The 17,696-nt window shown below is 50.4% G+C and overlaps 2 protein-coding genes across 4 annotated transcripts in view; one reads left to right on the plus strand and one right to left on the minus strand.

Moving 5' to 3' along the window:
- LOC138447860 (lysosomal alpha-mannosidase-like) overlaps positions 1 to 12,285 on the plus strand; it is a 493,239-nt gene extending 480,954 nt beyond the window's left edge. For all 3 annotated transcript variants that reach the window (XM_069604300.1, XM_069604302.1, XM_069604301.1), the window contains 2 exons: positions 8,648 to 8,750; positions 10,835 to 12,285. In XM_069604300.1, coding sequence (XP_069460401.1) covers positions 8,648 to 8,750; positions 10,835 to 10,962 — 231 coding nt within the window. In that variant the 3' untranslated portion in view covers positions 10,963 to 12,285. The remainder of the gene's footprint in view (positions 1 to 8,647; positions 8,751 to 10,834) is intronic.
- A 91-nt stretch (positions 12,286 to 12,376) lies between these two features.
- Positions 12,377 to 17,696, minus strand: part of TRMT1 (tRNA methyltransferase 1) — a 298,762-nt gene continuing 293,442 nt past the window's right edge. Inside the window, exon 16 of the mRNA XM_069604303.1 lies at positions 12,377 to 12,571. Coding sequence (XP_069460404.1) covers positions 12,479 to 12,571 — 93 coding nt within the window. The 3' untranslated portion in view covers positions 12,377 to 12,478. The remainder of the gene's footprint in view (positions 12,572 to 17,696) is intronic.

A 17,696-nucleotide genomic window follows, 5' to 3' on the forward strand; every position in this document is an offset into this window, starting at 1 on the left:
GAAAGTGAAGGGGATAGAAAGTGTTGCCACAGGAAGATGGCTTGTGCAGCAAACCTTAAAATAGTACAGTCATAAAATGGCAAGGAAGACTCCTGCACTGGTATGTCTAGGGACTCGCCAGTGAACCCAAAACTACATTGCAAAAGGGGGCCCACATAAGGTTCGAGTGCTGCCATAGGAAAGCAGGAGAGCCAAAAGTTAAGGAAGAGGTCTCCACACGCTGCAACCTTTAAAGAAGGGTTCAGTGGTCCCAGAACAAAAGTAAATGCAGAAGTTGAGTGAGAGCCTCATTCGCCTTCAATGTTAATAGGACACATCCCAGTGAATCCTGACGTAGTGGTGGTCAGGACAGAGAGGTTAAGATTTGTAAAAGGAAAATCTCCCTAACGGAGTATAGTGGGTTTGACAAACTGGGAGTTTGCATGGTTTGGGCAAAACTGGCAAGAAGTCTCGTGCCAATGTGGCTGCATAGTACCTAGACACCATACTCTCTTTCCTGGATGTTCCTTATCAAACTATGGCATTATTTTGTTTTGGATACAAGGTGGCGCTTTAGTGCCCCCTATAAGCCAAAATAAATGCATTGGAGTACAGCTGGGGCGAGATGGCATGTGAGGAGGGACACACAGCTTGAAGGTGGTGTTTGGTCATTACCCACCCATTTAATGCCCATGTCTATGCTATTCCCTTTGGCCATTCCATCCCACTTCCGGCCCCTCTCCGCCCAAAACACACCCTCCTGGGATCTTTGAGGCAACTTTCATCAAGCCTTAAAATCAAACTTCGCATTCCAGTGCCTGGCCAGATTAGCCTATCAAAACATCACACTCCATGAAGCGGAAAGGGGGATCTGCGTTCCGTTCAGGGTGAAACGGTCAGTGTCCACAGTGGGTTCACCCAAGAATCCGGCCTCATTTCTGGAGCCGCCAACATAGTCTCCCTCATCCCGTAACAGTGGTACTCTGGAACCTGTGGCTGTCACAAGGACAATATGACTGTCTAATTCCCAGAGATGTCAAATGTGGGACGAATCGTGGCTAGAGTTGGACAAGTCGTGGGGTTCAGGGGGTAAAGAGTCAGTCTCTTACCCCATTAAAAACAGAGAATAAACTATGATTGCAAAATGACAGTTCATTTCTTACAGCTCAGGGAAATGCTAACTACTCCAAAATGAGTGGGAAATAGATAACATACTAATTTCTAAAATGTTCCAGACTCCTTTGAAGTTGCTTGAGCCCATATAACGTTGAGTTCCGTGAAGACCACAATGGAAATCGTGATGCAAGATCTTGTTGGGGGAAGGGATCTGGGAGTCTGTTAGACTAGCTCTGGCAGCGGCTGTGGCCTATGACGTTAAAGACATCACTGGCCTATCAATAGAAGTTGCTCCCCAGATGGCCGTGTGCCCCACCCACCCTCAAACGTTTCCCAGGTTGAGTCCCCTCTGTTGGAAGGGGCTGGGTCGTTCTGGTGTGTTTGGTGACAATGTTCTAAGACCTATAGGGAAAGAGCGCAAGCTTGATAAGTGAGTTAGAAGGCATACGTTGAGCAGTTTTGGAAGATGAAGGGCATAAATAGTGAGCTGGAGGAGTTTTGGGTTCTGTTTGGGAGTGGTAGTCCCCCAACCCGCCCCCCTCCCCAACTAAAGAGCAAGTGCTAGGGAAGGTATGGGAGATTTTATGGTATGGAAAAGTGAACTAGTCTAGTGTGCGAGTCCCCAAGGAGTAATGAAAAAGAATGGATCCCTTTTTGGAGAAGAAACAAGATGACAAGGTACAGGTTTAAGTAAAAAGAAAATAAAAAAAAAAAGTGTGTGTTCTAAGACCACGCATGAAGGCAAACATGCTCTCGATTAGAGGCTCAGGGAGGGCGTTTCGTTGTTTAAATTTCACAATGGAAACGTGCAATGGAGATGGTGAGGGAGGTAGGTTTGGATAGTCAGAGTCTTGGAGATGGTTTGGGTGGTAAGGTTTGGATATTCAGAGATGGTGTGGGAGGTAGGTTTGGATATTCAGTGCATTGGAGAAGGTGTGGGTGGTAGGTTTGGACATTCAGTGTCATGGGGCTGGTGTGAGACGTAGGTTTGGATATTCACTGTCATGGGATGTGTGGGAGGTAGGTTTGATTATTCAGCGTCATGGAGATGGTGTGGGAGGTAGGTTTGAATATTCAGTGTCTTGGAGATGGTGTGGGAGGTAGGTTTGGGTATTCAGTGTCATGGAGATGGTGTGGGAGGTAGGTTTGGCTATTCAGTGTAATGGGGATGGGGTGGAAGGTAGGTTTGGATATTCAGGGTTGTGTTTAGATGAGCCCGTTCTCCAGCATGGGGTCAGGCATGGATTCACATGCTCATGAATATTCCCCGTCGTCAGGCTGGGAATCCTTGGTAAAAGAAAAAAATCAGTTTGTTATTTCTGAACTGTCTTTCTACTAGTAACCAATCACTGGTCTCTGGGTCATACTGCCCCAAGCCAATGACTGCCCTCTACCTAAGCCCCTCCTCTGGTAGCCATCTTCAGATTTTTACTGCACGCTCTGTGTTGGAGTCTTCCTGCTATAGCTCTCAAGCTTTTACTGCGTTTTTGCGATTTTTCTAAGAGTTTTGCTCTATTTTTAGGTCAATCGAGCCTCAAGCTCAATCGATCCATCAACCAACTAACGGGGACCCGTTTTTCGGACCTTTCTATGCCCCTCAAGGGGGATTTTTCGCATCGAAGTTAACTTCTTGGAGGGTTCCGGAAGACCTTTGAGGCCTACCCCACGTGGACATGGCCCAGGACAAAGGAAACTTGACGCCCGTTGGATACAAGCTGTTTAGGATCTGCCCAGGATGTGGACTACAGAATGTCTTTAAAGAGGATTAGCACTCCCTGCCTCTATTGCCTTCCTGCCGACAAGTCGCACGTGGACGATGACTGGGCGTTCTGCAAGAACATGACCACCCGGACCATGAAGGACAGTCGTACACGACTCGCTAACTGGCTGGAGGCGAAGAACCCAGCAGCAGGTGAGAAGTCGTCGTCCAAGCGGTCTTCTAAGACTTTTGAGGGTGCTGCAGCAACATGGGCCCAACAGAAGGCAAAGCACCGCAAGTCCACGAGCACCGGGAGCACCGTTGGTTCGGGCTCCTCGGCTGCCAGGCAGGACGCGATGTCTCCGACGCCGTCAACCACGAGCCAATGCAGCGGCTCGGTGAAAAGGAAGTCTGAGAACCTAGCTAAGCTTCGGGAGAAGCCCAAGCAGGTCCCGATGGAGAAAGCCAAGGGGGAGCAAGGCGGTGGCCCTCCTCCCACAGTGAAGGCCCTGATTCACCCGGCTAAGGCCTTGATTGAGGGAGTTGTGGCGGCTCTGGCGAAGCCTGCGGAGGCGACCCAAGTGGAGACTACCGCCAGGCCTAGCGTTTCCTGGCCGTCCCCGAGTGAATCGTCTTTCCAGCCTGTCGAAATGACCCCTGTGAAACCCTGAGATGGGAAAGAGGGGAGGAACGAGGAAGCCCTAACGGACTCAGATACCTCTTCTGAGGACGAGCTGTCAATCGTCAAAGCAACCCTCGACAAGAAGTTCGAGGAGAGGGCCTGCGGGAAGGATCCCGATGAGGCAGACAAAGAGAGCGAGAGTTGAGGAAGAACGGCAGGTCGACGAGGAACCGGACACCACGCCACTGCCGTCGCAACCGCTGACGGACAGGCAGGATGACATTTTGATGGCTCTGCAAACCCTGTGAACCCGAGATGGGGACGAGGCTACCCTTACCTCCGGTGGACCATCCAGCGACGCCTGGACCGTCGGGAGTCTTTCACCCAAGCAGAGAATCCCTCCTCCTCCACCCTTCCAGCCTTCACATCCATCTCCCCCACCGAGGGATGAAACGGAGACGGCACGAATGACGGCGGTGATGACGGAACTGATCTCCCGTCAACCCCTCCCCGGGCATCCCCTTCTGACGAAATTGTCTCTTTTCACGCTATGATCGCAAGGGCATCGGAGCTCTTACAGCTATGCCCCGAAGAGCAGAAGAAAGAGGGGTTCCTCTACAAACAACGGGAGGCCAAGAGGAAGACCGTCCTCTCAGTCCCGTTACTGGACAACATCTGGGACGAAGGACTGTCCCTTCTGAAGAACCCGGCCACGGCCCCTGCGAAGAGGGACTGGTACGAGAAGAAGTACCGGGTCCCAGATTCCGCACCTATGTGCCTCAGGGCGCAGTCGTCACCGGATTCAGTGGTCTCCACGGCAGCCAAGAAGAAAATCGGCAGGGACGACGGCATCAACTTCCACTTCTCCACCGGACGGTAAGGGGAAGAAGCTGGACGCCATGGGACGACAGGTAATCTCGCCGGCAGCGACGATCATCAAGGCTGCCAACGCCCTTGCAATCATGACCCGCTACGACAGGGAGCTGTGGTTTAAGAGCGCTCCCCTCCTGGACTTCCTCCCAGACAAGAGTGCGGAAGCCCTTGAAATCCTGCAGGAAGACGAGGTGGCATCGGGCCACGCCATCACGGTTGCCACGGACATCGCCAACACCGGTTTTCGCCAGATGGGCAACAGCGTTTGCCTTCGCTTTCGTGGTTGGCCCAGGGCCGATTTCCATCAGGCCGTGCAGACCAGGGTACTGGACATGCCCTTCGATGGAAACAACCTGTTCCGCAAGACAGTGGACGAGTCACTGTAGACCATCAAGGCGGACACCGAGACGGCCCGGGCCTTGGGCACTCTCAATCAGCGAATGCCGTCCTTTCGGACCTCCGGAGGCAAGTCTCAAGGTGCCTTCAAAGGATTTGGCGGCAGTTCCTCGTCGTACCGCCAGGCGGCCCATTCCTCATCGCAGGAAGCCTACAGAGGCTGCAACAAGGCCGGTGGACACCAGCGTTGTCGCCAAGGGGGCAAGGCCTCTACAAAGCAAGACTGAACCGGCCGTGATGTTGGGCCCCCACCAGAGCACCCCGGTGGGAGGCCGGCTGGCGAACTTCGTCGACACGTGGGAGACCATCTCCGCCGACCGTTGGGTGCTGGATGCCCTGGCACACTCTGGAGTTCCAAAGAAGGTGCCCCCACGTTCCACCAGTGGCCAGAAAGGAAAACCACGTTCCACAGCTACTTCTAGAGGTACGAGCAATGCTGAAAAAGGGCACGATAGAACTCATCCCAAAGAGGCTCTGGAGTATACATGCGGTACTTCCTTGTCCGAAAGAAGACCGGCAGCTGGCGGCCCATTCTAAACCTCCGCCGCCTCAACAAATTCATAAAATCCCAGAGGTTCTGGATGGTCACCCTTCAGCACGTGCTGGGACAACTGGCGGAAGGCGACTTCCTGTCGTTGCTGGACTTGGAGGATGCCTACTTCCACATCCCCATAGACAAGGGACATCGAAAGTTTCTCCGCTTCGTGGTCCAAGGCCGGCACTACCAGTTCAGGGCACTGCCCTTCGGTTTGAAGTCAGCGCCAAGGGTCTTCACAAAGTGCCTGGCGGCGTGGCTGCGCCTACAGGGGATCCACATCTACCCCTACCTGGACGATTGGCTCATCCGAGCGAAGTCAAGAGAACTCACCGTCGACCACACTGCGAGGACCGTCCGCCTGCTCACGGAACTGGGGTTCTCAATAAACTTTGCAAAGTCCTGCTTGGTGCCTTCACAGGATGCCCTGTTCCTGGGAGCCAGACTCAACGTGGTGGCGCGGCTGGCGTCACCGTCGGAGGAGAGGATCAAGGACATCCTGGGCAAGGTACAACGGCTGTTGAGCACAGAGGTTGCCAAGGTGAGGTCCATCAAGTCCCTGCTCGGCATGATGTCATGCATCTACCTCATGCGACTGTGCAGGTTGCGGATGCGGCCGCTGCTGGTGTTCCTCGACGCCCGTTGGGTACAAGTGACGGGAGGTTTCGAAGAAAAGATCTCCCTCAACAAGACTTTCCGGCAGGCGATCCGATGGTGGGGCACCCGCGCGCATCTCGCGGCGGGCATGGACTTCCAGAGTCTAGCGCATCAGGAAACGGTGACGACGGACACCTCCCTGGAGGGATGGGGCGCGCACACCGGAGATCTCCACGCAAGAGGCCTATGGCTCTTGGAGGAGAGGTCGCTACACATCAACGTTCTGGAGCTCCGGGCGTGTTCTGGGACCTCAGGTCCTTCCTCCCACCCCTCAAGGGCAAAGTGGTACGGGTCTTCAACAACACCACCACCACCACGATGTTCTACATCCGGAAGCAGGGGGGCACCAGATCCCCAGCTCTGTCCAAGGAAGCGCAGGACCTGTGGCACTGGGCTGTCACCCAGTGGCTGTTTCTGGTACCCTTCCACCTGGCAGGAGTAAAGAACACCATTGCTGACTCACTCAGCAGGGAGCTGCGCTCGTGCCATGAGTGGGAGCTCCGGAAGGATCAAATGGATCTCCAGTTCCGATGATGGGGAAATCCCCAGATAGATCTATTTGCGATGGCGACGAACACCAAGTGCCGGAGGTTCGCCAGCAGGTTTCCCCAGCCGGGGAGCATGGGCGATGCATTCTCCTTCCTCTGGGCGGCCTGTTCCTCTATGCGTTCCCACCGTTGCCTTTGCTTCTGCGACTTAGTCAATCAGACGGTCCCGGTGCAGGATGATCCTCGTCGCACCGGCGTGGCCGAGGCAGATATGGTACCCGGACCTTCTGGACATGTCAGCGTCCCCTCCAGTCAAGCTTCCGAATGATGCAGATCGACTGACTCAGATCTTCTCGCCAGGGAAGGAGGCGCGCTCCTACACCACGACCAGGGTCGCTGAACCTGCAGGCCTGGCTCCTGCAGCACTAAGTTCGGAAGCTATGATATCCCGGCAGACTGCAAGGAGGTACTTGCCAAGGCCAGGGCTTCCTCGACTCTTAAGTGCTACGGACATAAGTGGAAGCGGTTCTCAGTCTGGTGCCGTGCACAGAAGATCAACCCCATATGGATTACGGCCCCCCAAGTGCTGCCGTACTTGTCGTCGCTGGCCAAGGCGGGGCTGGCGCATGCATCCATCAAAATTCATCTGACGGCCATTTCCCGCTACACCAGAACTCTGGGGCGGTCGTCTCTGTGGTCACACCGCCTGGTCAAGGAGTTCATGAAGGGACTGTTCCGCTCGTTCCTGCCGGTGAAGGTTCCGGCCCCGGCGTGGGAGCTCAATGTGGTGCTAACCAAGCTCATGGGCCCTCCATTCGAGCCTTTGCATTCGGCGCCTCTGAAGTTCCTGTCGTGGAAGACAGCGTTTCTTGTGGCCATCACCTCTGCACGTCCAGGGGGAGAGATCCAGGCCCTCTCCTGTAAACCTCCATACCTGACATTTCACAAGATGAGGGTGGTGCCGAGGATGCACCCCTCCTTTATGCCCAAGGTGCCGTCAGACTTCCATCTCAATGAGCCCTTGGTGTTAACTGTTTTCTTCCCGTCGCCTTCATCGCCGGCTGAAAGGACTTTGCACTCGCTGGATGTAGCTAGAGCGCTGAACTTCTACGTGGACCGCACAAAGAGTTTTCGGAAGACATCACAGCTGTTTGTGAACTTTGGTGCTGTGAACCAAGAGAAGGCCATCTCCAAGGCTTTCATTTCCAGATGGCTCTCCGGCTGCATCATGCACGGTCACCAGTTGGCAAACCGACCGTTGCCCGGCCATCCGAGAGCCCATTCAACCAGATCGATTGCTGCTACCACGGCGTTCCTGTCTGGTGTGCCCCTTCTGGACATCTGCAGGGCTGCCATGTGGAGGTCGACACACCTTCACGAGATTCTACTGCGTCGACCGGGATTCCAGGGAGGAGTCCAGAGTCGGCCAGGCAGTGCTGCGCAACCTGTTCGCTTGAAGGTGAGCCTGGTGAGGAGGTGAGAGATGCTTAATGTTGAGTTGTTGAAATGCTTAATGTTGAGCCTTGCCACATCCCGTGGTTGTGCATGCTATGTATTCTTGTATTCATGAGCATGTGAATCCATGCCAGACCCCATGCTGGAAAAGGAACAAGTTCCTTACCTGTAACTGTTGTTCTCCGGCATGGGTCTGGCATGTATTCACATGCAAACCCTCCCTCCAACCCATCGGCGGCTCTCCTCTTGGTCCTACTGCCACTTTACGTGCTACTAAATCTGAAGATGGCTGCCAGAGGAGGGGCTTACGTAGAGGGCAATCGTTGGCTGGGGGCAGTATGACCCAGAGACCAGTGATTGGTTACTAGTAGAAAGACAGTTTAGAAACGAAACTGAAACTGATTTTTTTTCTTTTACCGAGGATTCTCAGCCTGACGACGGGGAATATTCATGAGCATGTGAATCCATGCCAGACCCATGCTGGAGAACAACAGTTACAGGTAAGTAGCTTGTTCCTTTTCTTATGGTGCAGATAAACTGGAAAATGGTATGTTTGCAATTATTTGTTTGACAAGATAGTTTACCAATTTACTTTTTTGTTGCAATAAAACAATACAAATCAGATTGGGGTGGAAGAAAGTGCATTTCTTTCTGATGCTCCAACGTTCACCCCAACATTGTGCCCTTCAGTTGTCTCAGATTTGAGGTCCTGACTCCCTCTCTGAACGTCTTGATCCACAGAGTTTTGATGCATCTCAGGTATGTACATTCCGTGAGAAATGGATTAATGCTCTACTCTCTCCCCTGCCCCCCATTCTCCATCCTAGGGTCTCTTTTCAACCTTCAACATCACAACCCTTCAGGAAATGACTCTAGGGGCCAACCACGTCAAGCAGTCCATGGAACGCCTGCAATGGAGGCCAAGGGGAGGTAAGATGTACAAGGAGGTGCCAATCCATAATATGGATGCCATCAAAAGGGGGGGTGACCTTATTCAACACAAACCCATCCTTGCAGTTCTGACACTACGTGATCTGGGGAGATGACATCCTTTCAATACTTGCAGTAGATGATGTGAAAAGTGTCACCTTTACACCTCCCCACCATCGGCCAGTATACAGGGCGACGGGAGGTACTGACACTATATGTGTAGGGGAGCTGACATCCTTCCAGTACTGACACCACACCACAGTACTTTGGCATATGGTAAGGGCATCACTTGTGAATTCTGGATGTGGGTGGGATGCTAGAAGAAGCTGCTGTGAATAAGGTGGCGGGGCAAGGAACTGTATAATGGTGCCATCTCTTGGGGGCAAGGGACTGTATAATGGTGCCATCTCCTTGGGGCAATGGACTGTATAATGGTGCCATCTCCTGGGGGCAAGGGACTGTATAATGGTGCTGGCGTGATCTCCTGGGGGCAAGGGTCTGTATAATGGTGCGATCTCCTGGGGGCAAGGGACTGTATAATGGTGCCATCTCCTGGGGGCAAGGGACTGTATAATGGTGCTGGTGTGATCTCCTGGGGGCAAGGGTCTGTATAATGGTGCGATCTCCTGGGGGCAAGGGACTGTATAATGGTGCCATCTCCTGGGGCAAGGGACTGTATAATGGTGCCATCTCCTGGGGGCAAGCGACTGTATAATGGTGCCATCTCCTGGGGGCAAACGACTGTATAATGGTGCCGGTGTGATCTCCTGGGGGCAAGGGACTGTATAATGGTGCCATTTCCTGGGGGCAAGGGACTGTATAATGGTGCTGGTGTGATCTCCTGGGGGCAAGGGTCTGTATAATGGTGCCATCTTCTGGGGGCAAGGGACTGTATAATGGTGCCATCTCCTGGGTGCAAGGGACTGTATAATGGTGCCATCTCCTCGGGGCAAGGGACTGTATAATGGTGCCATCTCCTGGGGGCAAGGGCCTGTATAATGGTGCTGGTGTGATCTCCTGGGGGCAAGGGTCTGTATAATGGTGCCATCTCCTGGGGGCAAGGGCCTGTATAATGGTGCTGGTGTGATCTCCTGGGGGCAAGGGTCTGTATAATGGTGCCATCTCCTGGGGGCAAAGGATTTTATAATGGTGCCATCTCCTGGAGGCAAGGGACTGTATAATGGTGCCATCTCCTGGGGGCAAGGGACTGTATAATGGTGCTGGTGTGATCTCCTGGGGGGCAAGGGACTGTATAATGGTGCCATCTCCTGGGGGCAAGGGACTGTATAATGGTGCTGGTGTGATCTCCTGGGGGCAAGGGACTGTATAATGGTGCCATCTCCTGGGGGCAATGGACTGTATAATGGTGCCATTTCCTGGGGGTAAGGGACTGTATAATGGTGCTGGTGTGATCTCCTGGGGGCAAGGGACTGTATAATGGTGCCATCTCATGGGGGCAAGGGACTGTATAATGGTGCCATCTCCTGGGGGCAAGGTACTGTATAATGGTGCTGGTGTGATCTCCTGGGGGCAAGGGACTGTATAATGGTTTCATCTCCTGGGGGCAAGGGACTGTATAATGGTGCCATCTCCTGGGGGCAAGGGACTGTATAATGGTGCCAGTGCGATCTCCTGGGGGCAAGGGACTGTATAATGGTGCCATCTCCTGGGGACAAGGGAATGTATAATGGTGCTGGTGTGATCCCCTGGGGGCAAGGGTCTGTATAATGGTGCCATCTCCTGGGGGCAAGGGACTGTATAAGGGTGCCGTCTCCTGGGGGCAAGGGACTGCATAAGGGTGCCATCTCCTGGGGGCAAGGGACCGTATAATGGTGCCATCTCCTGGGGGCAAGGGACTGTATAATGGTGCCATCACCTGGGGGCAAGGGACTGTATAATGGTGTGATATCCTGGGGGCAAGGGACTGTATAATGGTGCCATCTCCTGCCCACGAGGCGGGTGAAGGTTGTCAGTCTTGTGTCGGGCACTCTGTCCTCTAGTCGCTCTCCCATGTGGGTCAGTCTCTCTTGCACAGATCTGGTAGGAAATGTTGAATAAGCCAATGGATTTTCGTTTTTCTCTAGCTCCTGGTGGAACATTCCAGAAGCCAGCTGTGGACCTGGACCCCACAGCGGTCACCCTGCAGCCCATGGAGATTCGGACCTTTCTTGCTACGGTGAAATGCACAAATCCTGACACGAATCGTCTATAGCCTTCACCGCATAGGATGCTGTGTGCAGGAACCACCTGCTGTACTGTCTGAACCAAAAATGAAAACTACACTGTGTATATGTTCTCTCTGCAGAGTAAAGTGATTTGCTGTAGTCTCTCTCACTCGCTCTCTCCCTCTCTCTCTCTCCCACACCACACCACCCCCCCAGCTGCAGTGCGGAAACTGCTCATTGGAGCGTGCCTCTTCTGCGTGGCTTCTCATTCGTGCCTGGCGTGAGCCCCTAAAGTGCCCAGCATCATAGCAGGCAATGGCTATCCTGGTTGAACCAAGACTACACACAACGGTCCATTCTGACATGTGAATTGTGTGCCCAGGGTGGAGCTGTATTGCCTGGTCTTTGTGTGAGCTTTTATTCAGTATTTCTGGAGCACAGACCTAGCTTCCGAAGGTAGTGTAGTGCTGGGCATGGAGCCAGGGATGGAGAACTGTAGGCACAGACATGGGGGTTTATGCGCCTCTTTAGCACAGCAGACATGGAATCCATGAACTAATAGTTTGCAGCCATTATCCGCACTGGCTGTCTCCCTTGCCCCCTTACCGAGTGCCCTCCGATCCATGTACCATACCCCTTCCGGGATGTACTCATCAGGGCCCAGTATTTCTCTGGATATGGGTGCAGTGCCCTGGACGGACTGGGTGCAGATCACATCCCCTTTGACGGGACCCAGAGATCTCGGTTCCCCTTCTTTTGCACCACCCTGAGCAGACTGTTACTGCTTCACAGGAGCAAAGATGTACAGTACATGCGAGGGAAGGCAACGTCCTCAATGGCTCGTATCGATGTAGTAAAGCATGGAGCTTTTCTGCATCAACGGTGCTTACACATGTGCCGTTTATCTGGTTCAAAGGCATGACATTTTTATGTCAGCAGCTTTTTGTCTGGTGCTCACCTGGCCGGGCCTTTCCCACTTGGGATAGCCCTGACCCCGCTTCTCATCACCTCCCTGCCCAGGATCAAACACAACACCCATCTCCCGGGGCAGATATGGGCATGGGTGCCATGGTAGTGGCAGATGGAGCTCCTCCGCTGCTATCACCTGTGTAAAGAGGTTCTGTGGAGGTCAGGTGCCACTTTTGGTGGAGCCTGCAAACCACCCTCTAGTAAACGAGCACAAGAGCCTTCATCTACATTTTAAGTCTCCAACATGTTCCCTCTTTCCCAAAGCTTTAAATGTCACAACGTCAGCACATGTTGCGAGTTGCTTGCATGTACCATTCCTGCCATTTTGCATTCTCTCTGCACTATTCAAGGGGATTTGCTGGGGTTGCCGTCCATTTCAATAAACACAGAATGTTTTCAAATTTGGCTTGTTCTTTTTTTTTTGTTATCATGTTTCGGATGTCGAGTGGGTCCTTCAGAGTGCTGGTGTAATTCTCCAATTAGAGACAACCATAAAATAGAAAAGCCTTCCACGACTAGGAAGAACTTGCATGTTTATTAAAAGTGAAAATGTCTATCGAAAAAAGTCTTCCCTCCCATGTGTGTGGGAGGAGATTATGGGGCAGGTGGGGGCTCCAAGGCAGTCTTCGGCTTCTCTTCGTCCTGGCGGTGAGAGTAGCAGCAGCTGTCGCCCAATGAGCAGCTCCCCTAGAACAAAAAGGGAATCGGCATCAGTTTGAGACAAAACCTTAAGTTCATGAGGCTACATGAAGTAAATCTAAATAGGGAGATTCAACACGTCTTTATGACACAGGGGCGAAAGCATAGGTATATATTTTTTTGAAAGCATTGTGTTCTAATTTCAACTGTGCTAAGGGTGTGGATGTCAGCATCCTGTGTCAGCTCTGTGTGGGATGGCCAACATCCTACATTTGCAGGTGCGGCACTTAAGCCGCAATTACTGCAGCAGTATACGGCTTACAGCTCAGCCTGCCCGGGCACTGCTGAGTGTGGACAAATGCTTCATAGATGCATTGTAAAGTCCAGTTCCCTCCTAAGTATCTGCCTGAGAATCAAAGGTACAAACCACATGAGCAAAGTGCCCATTGCAAGCCTAGTCCACAGTCCCTGTTCCTGCACACTAATGGGAGATGTCACCGCACAGAGGAGAGTCAGGCTTCCAGAACACTTCTCCTTTACTCAGTCCATACTAAAAGCTAGGGCAGGCAGAAAGTAGGATAACTTGTCCATAAAGATTAAATACACCCTTTTGTGAGCCACCAAGAACATGTTACCTAATATCTAGTCAAGCCAGTACATGTGTAAGGTTAGACTCAACCAGACATTTCATCAGGAGCTTGTCTCTTAACACACAATGCTTACAGAAAACGTTCTGAGCGGCCTTGCAGACATCCAACGACACAAGTTACCAGAAAAAAGCCAAAGATTCGAACAGCATTTCTAGATAATTGGAAACAAGCCAAAGGATCAGCATTAGAAGGAGGAGGGGTCCTTCAGGCATCCAAGGCAAAATCAAGATCTGAGGTTCCGTCAAAGGAGGCATATCTTCGGGTCACTATAAAACCTGACCCGACTTCAGGCAGTAAGGAAAAGTGACCAGAGGATGGCCTTTTATACCCGGATAGGATTTACCTCAGTAAGGGGAACTGAACTGGTTGCATAGAGGACAATGTGAAGACGACAAGGATTCATGACGCTTCAAGTAGCGTCATCCTTCCGGACACCAGAGAAGCTTTTGATGCCATCCATCACAAAAGCATAATGAAAAGACTTAAGCAAGAATAAACACAACTATGCTGGATAAAGTCATTTGCCTCCAACAGGATGGTGTTGGGTAGGTTTTTTTCATTTTCTATTCCCAATCTCCTTCACATGCAAGACCCCAGCACTTCTTGCTGGACTTTTACTCTGCCTATGGGAGTACTTTTTGTGTGCCTCCATTTTTCCGGTCCATCTTTCCTCAAACTTTTAAGGGATCTGTAATTTACTTTTGCAGCACAAAGCACTTTCTATGCAATGTTGTTGGGGAGCCCCTTGGGCATCCCTTTTTTTTTCCTTGTAAGAACATATTCCCAAGTGCGGATGGGATACTTGACTATATACAAAGAATACAAGATATGGGTACCTCACAACACACAGAGGGCAATGAGATGGTCTATAGACCAGGTTTCAAGAGTATCATGACAGTTGTGTGAAATGATCCATGGCCTAATGCAGGGATCAGATTGTTAATTGTCATTGGTCCAAGGCCAACTTTTCACATTGCATCTAAATCTAGAGTAGGGTAGATTGGCTCTATAGGCAATAGCAAGTGCATTCCAGGCCCGTGCAGCTCTAACAGGGAAGCTTGCGCCACCCGCTTTAGTTAGTTTGAATCTAGCAATTTGTAGTAGGAAATGGTTAGAAGCTCTAGTGTGGTGACTAGAGGATTTTCTAGTCAATCTAGCCGAGATGTATGGGGGTGCAGTATTGTTCAGCCCTTTATGGGTGAGAGATAGCGTCTTGAGGAGAACTGCATCACTAATTTTTAACCAATGTTGGTCTTTCCTAATGTTAGAAATGTGTACTCTGCGAGGTATGTCCAGTGCTGCTCTAAGAGCATTGTTCTGCAATATTTGCAGTTTGTTTATGAGTTTTATTGGCGCCTCCATATAAGGCGTTGCAGTAGTCCAATTTAGACATTACTAGGGCGTTGGCTAGTGTGATGCAGTTGGTTTTGGAGAGGTAGGGTCTGCAGGCCCTGATTAATTTGCAGGTGTAAGCAGTGGAAGAGGCCAAGGAATGTACTTGTTTTTTGACAGATAATGTGGAATCAAGGTAGAAACCTAGTGTTTTTACCTCGGTCGCCACCTTAATTATATTGCCGTCTATGTTGAAGGCGAGACAATTGAGGTTAGAGTCGGAACCCAGGATCAGTACCTCTGGTTTATTGTCATTCAGGCAGAGGCCGTGGGAGGCCATCCATGCCTGAATGAGAAGGCAAATCTTATTTACTATAGCTGTGTCTTCGACAAAGTTGCCAGATAGTGGTATGAGGATCTGCGTGTCGTCCGCGTAATTAGTGTAAGTTACCCCCAGTCTGTAAAGTTTGTCGAAGAGTGGCTTAGTGAAGATGTTGTACATTGTGGGGGAGACACATGAACCTTGTGGGACACCACAGGTGATTTGTATTGAGTCCGCTGAGGCTAAGGGGGAGAACACTCATCGTACGGTTGGCTAGGAAGGATTGTACCCAGGCGTCAGACGCTAGGTGGTTGCATGACACTGTATGGTCCACCAGGTCAAAGGCCGCCGATAAGTCAAGGATTAGGAGCATAGCTGTTTTACCTTTATCCTTCAACTCGTCGATTTGTGTCTTCAGGTCAATTAAGGCTGTTTCAGTCCCATGTAATGGTCTGAATCCAGATTGTCGTGATCCTAGTAGTTGGTTTGTCTCCAGATAGTTTTGGATCTGGAGATAGGCTACTCTGTCAATAATTTTAAGGAGGATTGGGACCGTGGTAAGGGGCCTATAATTAGTGGGGATGGCTGGGTGAAGGGTCTGTTTTTTGAGGAGGCAGTACCCAGGATTCTTTGAGATTGGTAGGTACAGTACTAGAGCTAAAGGAGGCGTTGATTAATTTAGAGATAACGGGTGCTAAATCTCTAGCTGCGTCCTTAATAACTTGTGCTGGGCAGCTGTCCCCTTGGCAGTTCGATGGTTTCAGGGATAATATGACCTTTTCAGTTTCCAGTATGGATATGTTGGTAAACCTGAATAGTTTACAGTTGCTTTGTGTAGATGTGCTATGTGTATCTGTCAGGAGGGTGGTATGTGATCCAGTAGAGCTCAAAGAGGCTTTCTTCTTTGCAATTTTGGATTGTAGCATTGTGATTTTATTTGCTAAGGCATTTTGGATGCTGGTGCACCATAGTTTGTCCTTGGGGACATTGTTTGTGGGAGCAATTGGGTTTTCCATTTCCCGGAGGATGGAAAAGAGTTCTTTGGAATTAGAGTTAGCTTTGCTAATTCTCTCATTAAATGTGTCTTTTTTAGCTTGGATTATTTCCTTCTTATATTTTTTAGCAAGGTTGGCGAGTAAGGTTTTATTCTCGGCTGAGGGTGTATGGCTCCAAATAGCTTGGAGTTTGCATTTTTGGATACGTAGTTCTTTGAGGTGAGGGGTGAACCATGAGTTGAGATGAGATTCTCGTTTACTTCTACGTAGTTTGATCATGTCCAAGGCTTTGGACATAGTGCTGTTAAATGTCTCAACTAGCATATTTGGGTCAGAGTTAATAGCGCTATCGGTGAGAGCTGGTAGGAGGAGTGGGAGTCGTTTTTCAGCAGTAATTTCTTTTTTTACTTCTCGTTGGCATAGGAGGTACTATTTCAGTATTATCTAATTTGGGAGGCTCTATGGTGGATGAGAAGCATATAAGGTGGTGGTCGGTCCAGGTTTGTGGTAAAATATTAGAGATGGTGGTGGCACAGTTTCGGTTGGCTATCCAGTCTAATGTACGTCCTTTTATATGTGTAGGGGCTAAGACTTTTTGGGTAAGACCATGATCAACTAAGATTGATTGCATAGAGTGGGCCTGTTTATCCTCGTCATCATTGAATCCCAAGTTGAAGTCCCCTAGTAGTAGGAGCTGGGTGGACTCTTTGATGTTATTAGTGAGGAGACTGGATAGGTCTTCCCCCGAAATTACCTAGTGGGCCTGGTGGTCTGTACACTAGAAGAACAGTTAGTGTATTATTATTGGAGATGGGTATTTTAGCAGAAAGAAGTTCGCAATAGGTAATTGCTGGAGGCGTGGTAAGTCTTACAGCTAGCTTCGATTTGGCAATAATGGCCAAGCCACCACCTCTGGAGTTGGGCCGATCGACTTAGTATATTGTAGTTGTCTGGTATGGCAATCATGAGTGCAGGACCTGTGGCAACATGGAGCCAGGTCTCAGAGCCAGCGAGAAGATCTAGGTTATCCATAGCAAGTATGTCTGCGATTTCCATGTTGGGTGCTATGAGGGACCTCGCATTGATGAGGGCTCCTGATAAGGTAGGAGTTGAGATAGTTTCTTGGATAAGTCTAGGATTGGGGTGGTTGCGTCTTTTCTGGTTGTGGAAAGAGTCGAATTGTGATTTAGGACACCTTTCAGCCGTTAGGGCAAGAGAGTTGGGGTTAGTGGCAGTTGGAGTGGATGTAAAGCCTGATGGTCTAGTTCTTTTGTTTTTGAGGTTGTTGATCGTGACAGTCTTGCTCTAAGTCGCGTGTTTCTCTGTTGCAAGTTGCAAGGTGTAGTATTAGAGTGGGCCATTGTTGTGGTGATAATTAGAGTGGTCCAGAGTAGGGAGCAGAATTTGTATAGAAGGCAGATCTTGGTGATGCGCATGTTGGGTGTTAATGGCAAAGGGGCACCTAAATTGACACACCTGTTAGGGACTAGAGCGCATACATGCTACTGCAAGGCACCTGGATTTGACAGTCTTGTTAATGTCAAAAAGCATACACGCTAAGGCACCTAAATTTGACAATCCTATTAATGACTAAAAAGCATACATGAAACCGCAGTCATCTGAATTTGACAATCCTATAGATGACTAAAACGCATACATGATAACGCAAAGGCACCTAAATTTGACAATCCTTTTAATGACTAAAAAGCATACATGAAACCGCAGAGTCATCTAAATTTGACAATCCTGTTAGTGACTGAGAAACATACATGAAACCGCAGAGTCATCTAAATTTGACAATCCTATAGATAACTAAAACGCACACATGATGACGCAAAGGCATCTAAATGTGACAATCCTATTAGCGACTAACA

This window comes from Ambystoma mexicanum, chromosome 3q (assembly GCF_040938575.1).
Source record: "Ambystoma mexicanum isolate Mex_15411 chromosome 3q, UKY_AmexF1_1, whole genome shotgun sequence".
Lineage (NCBI taxonomy): Eukaryota > Metazoa > Chordata > Amphibia > Caudata > Ambystomatidae > Ambystoma > Ambystoma mexicanum.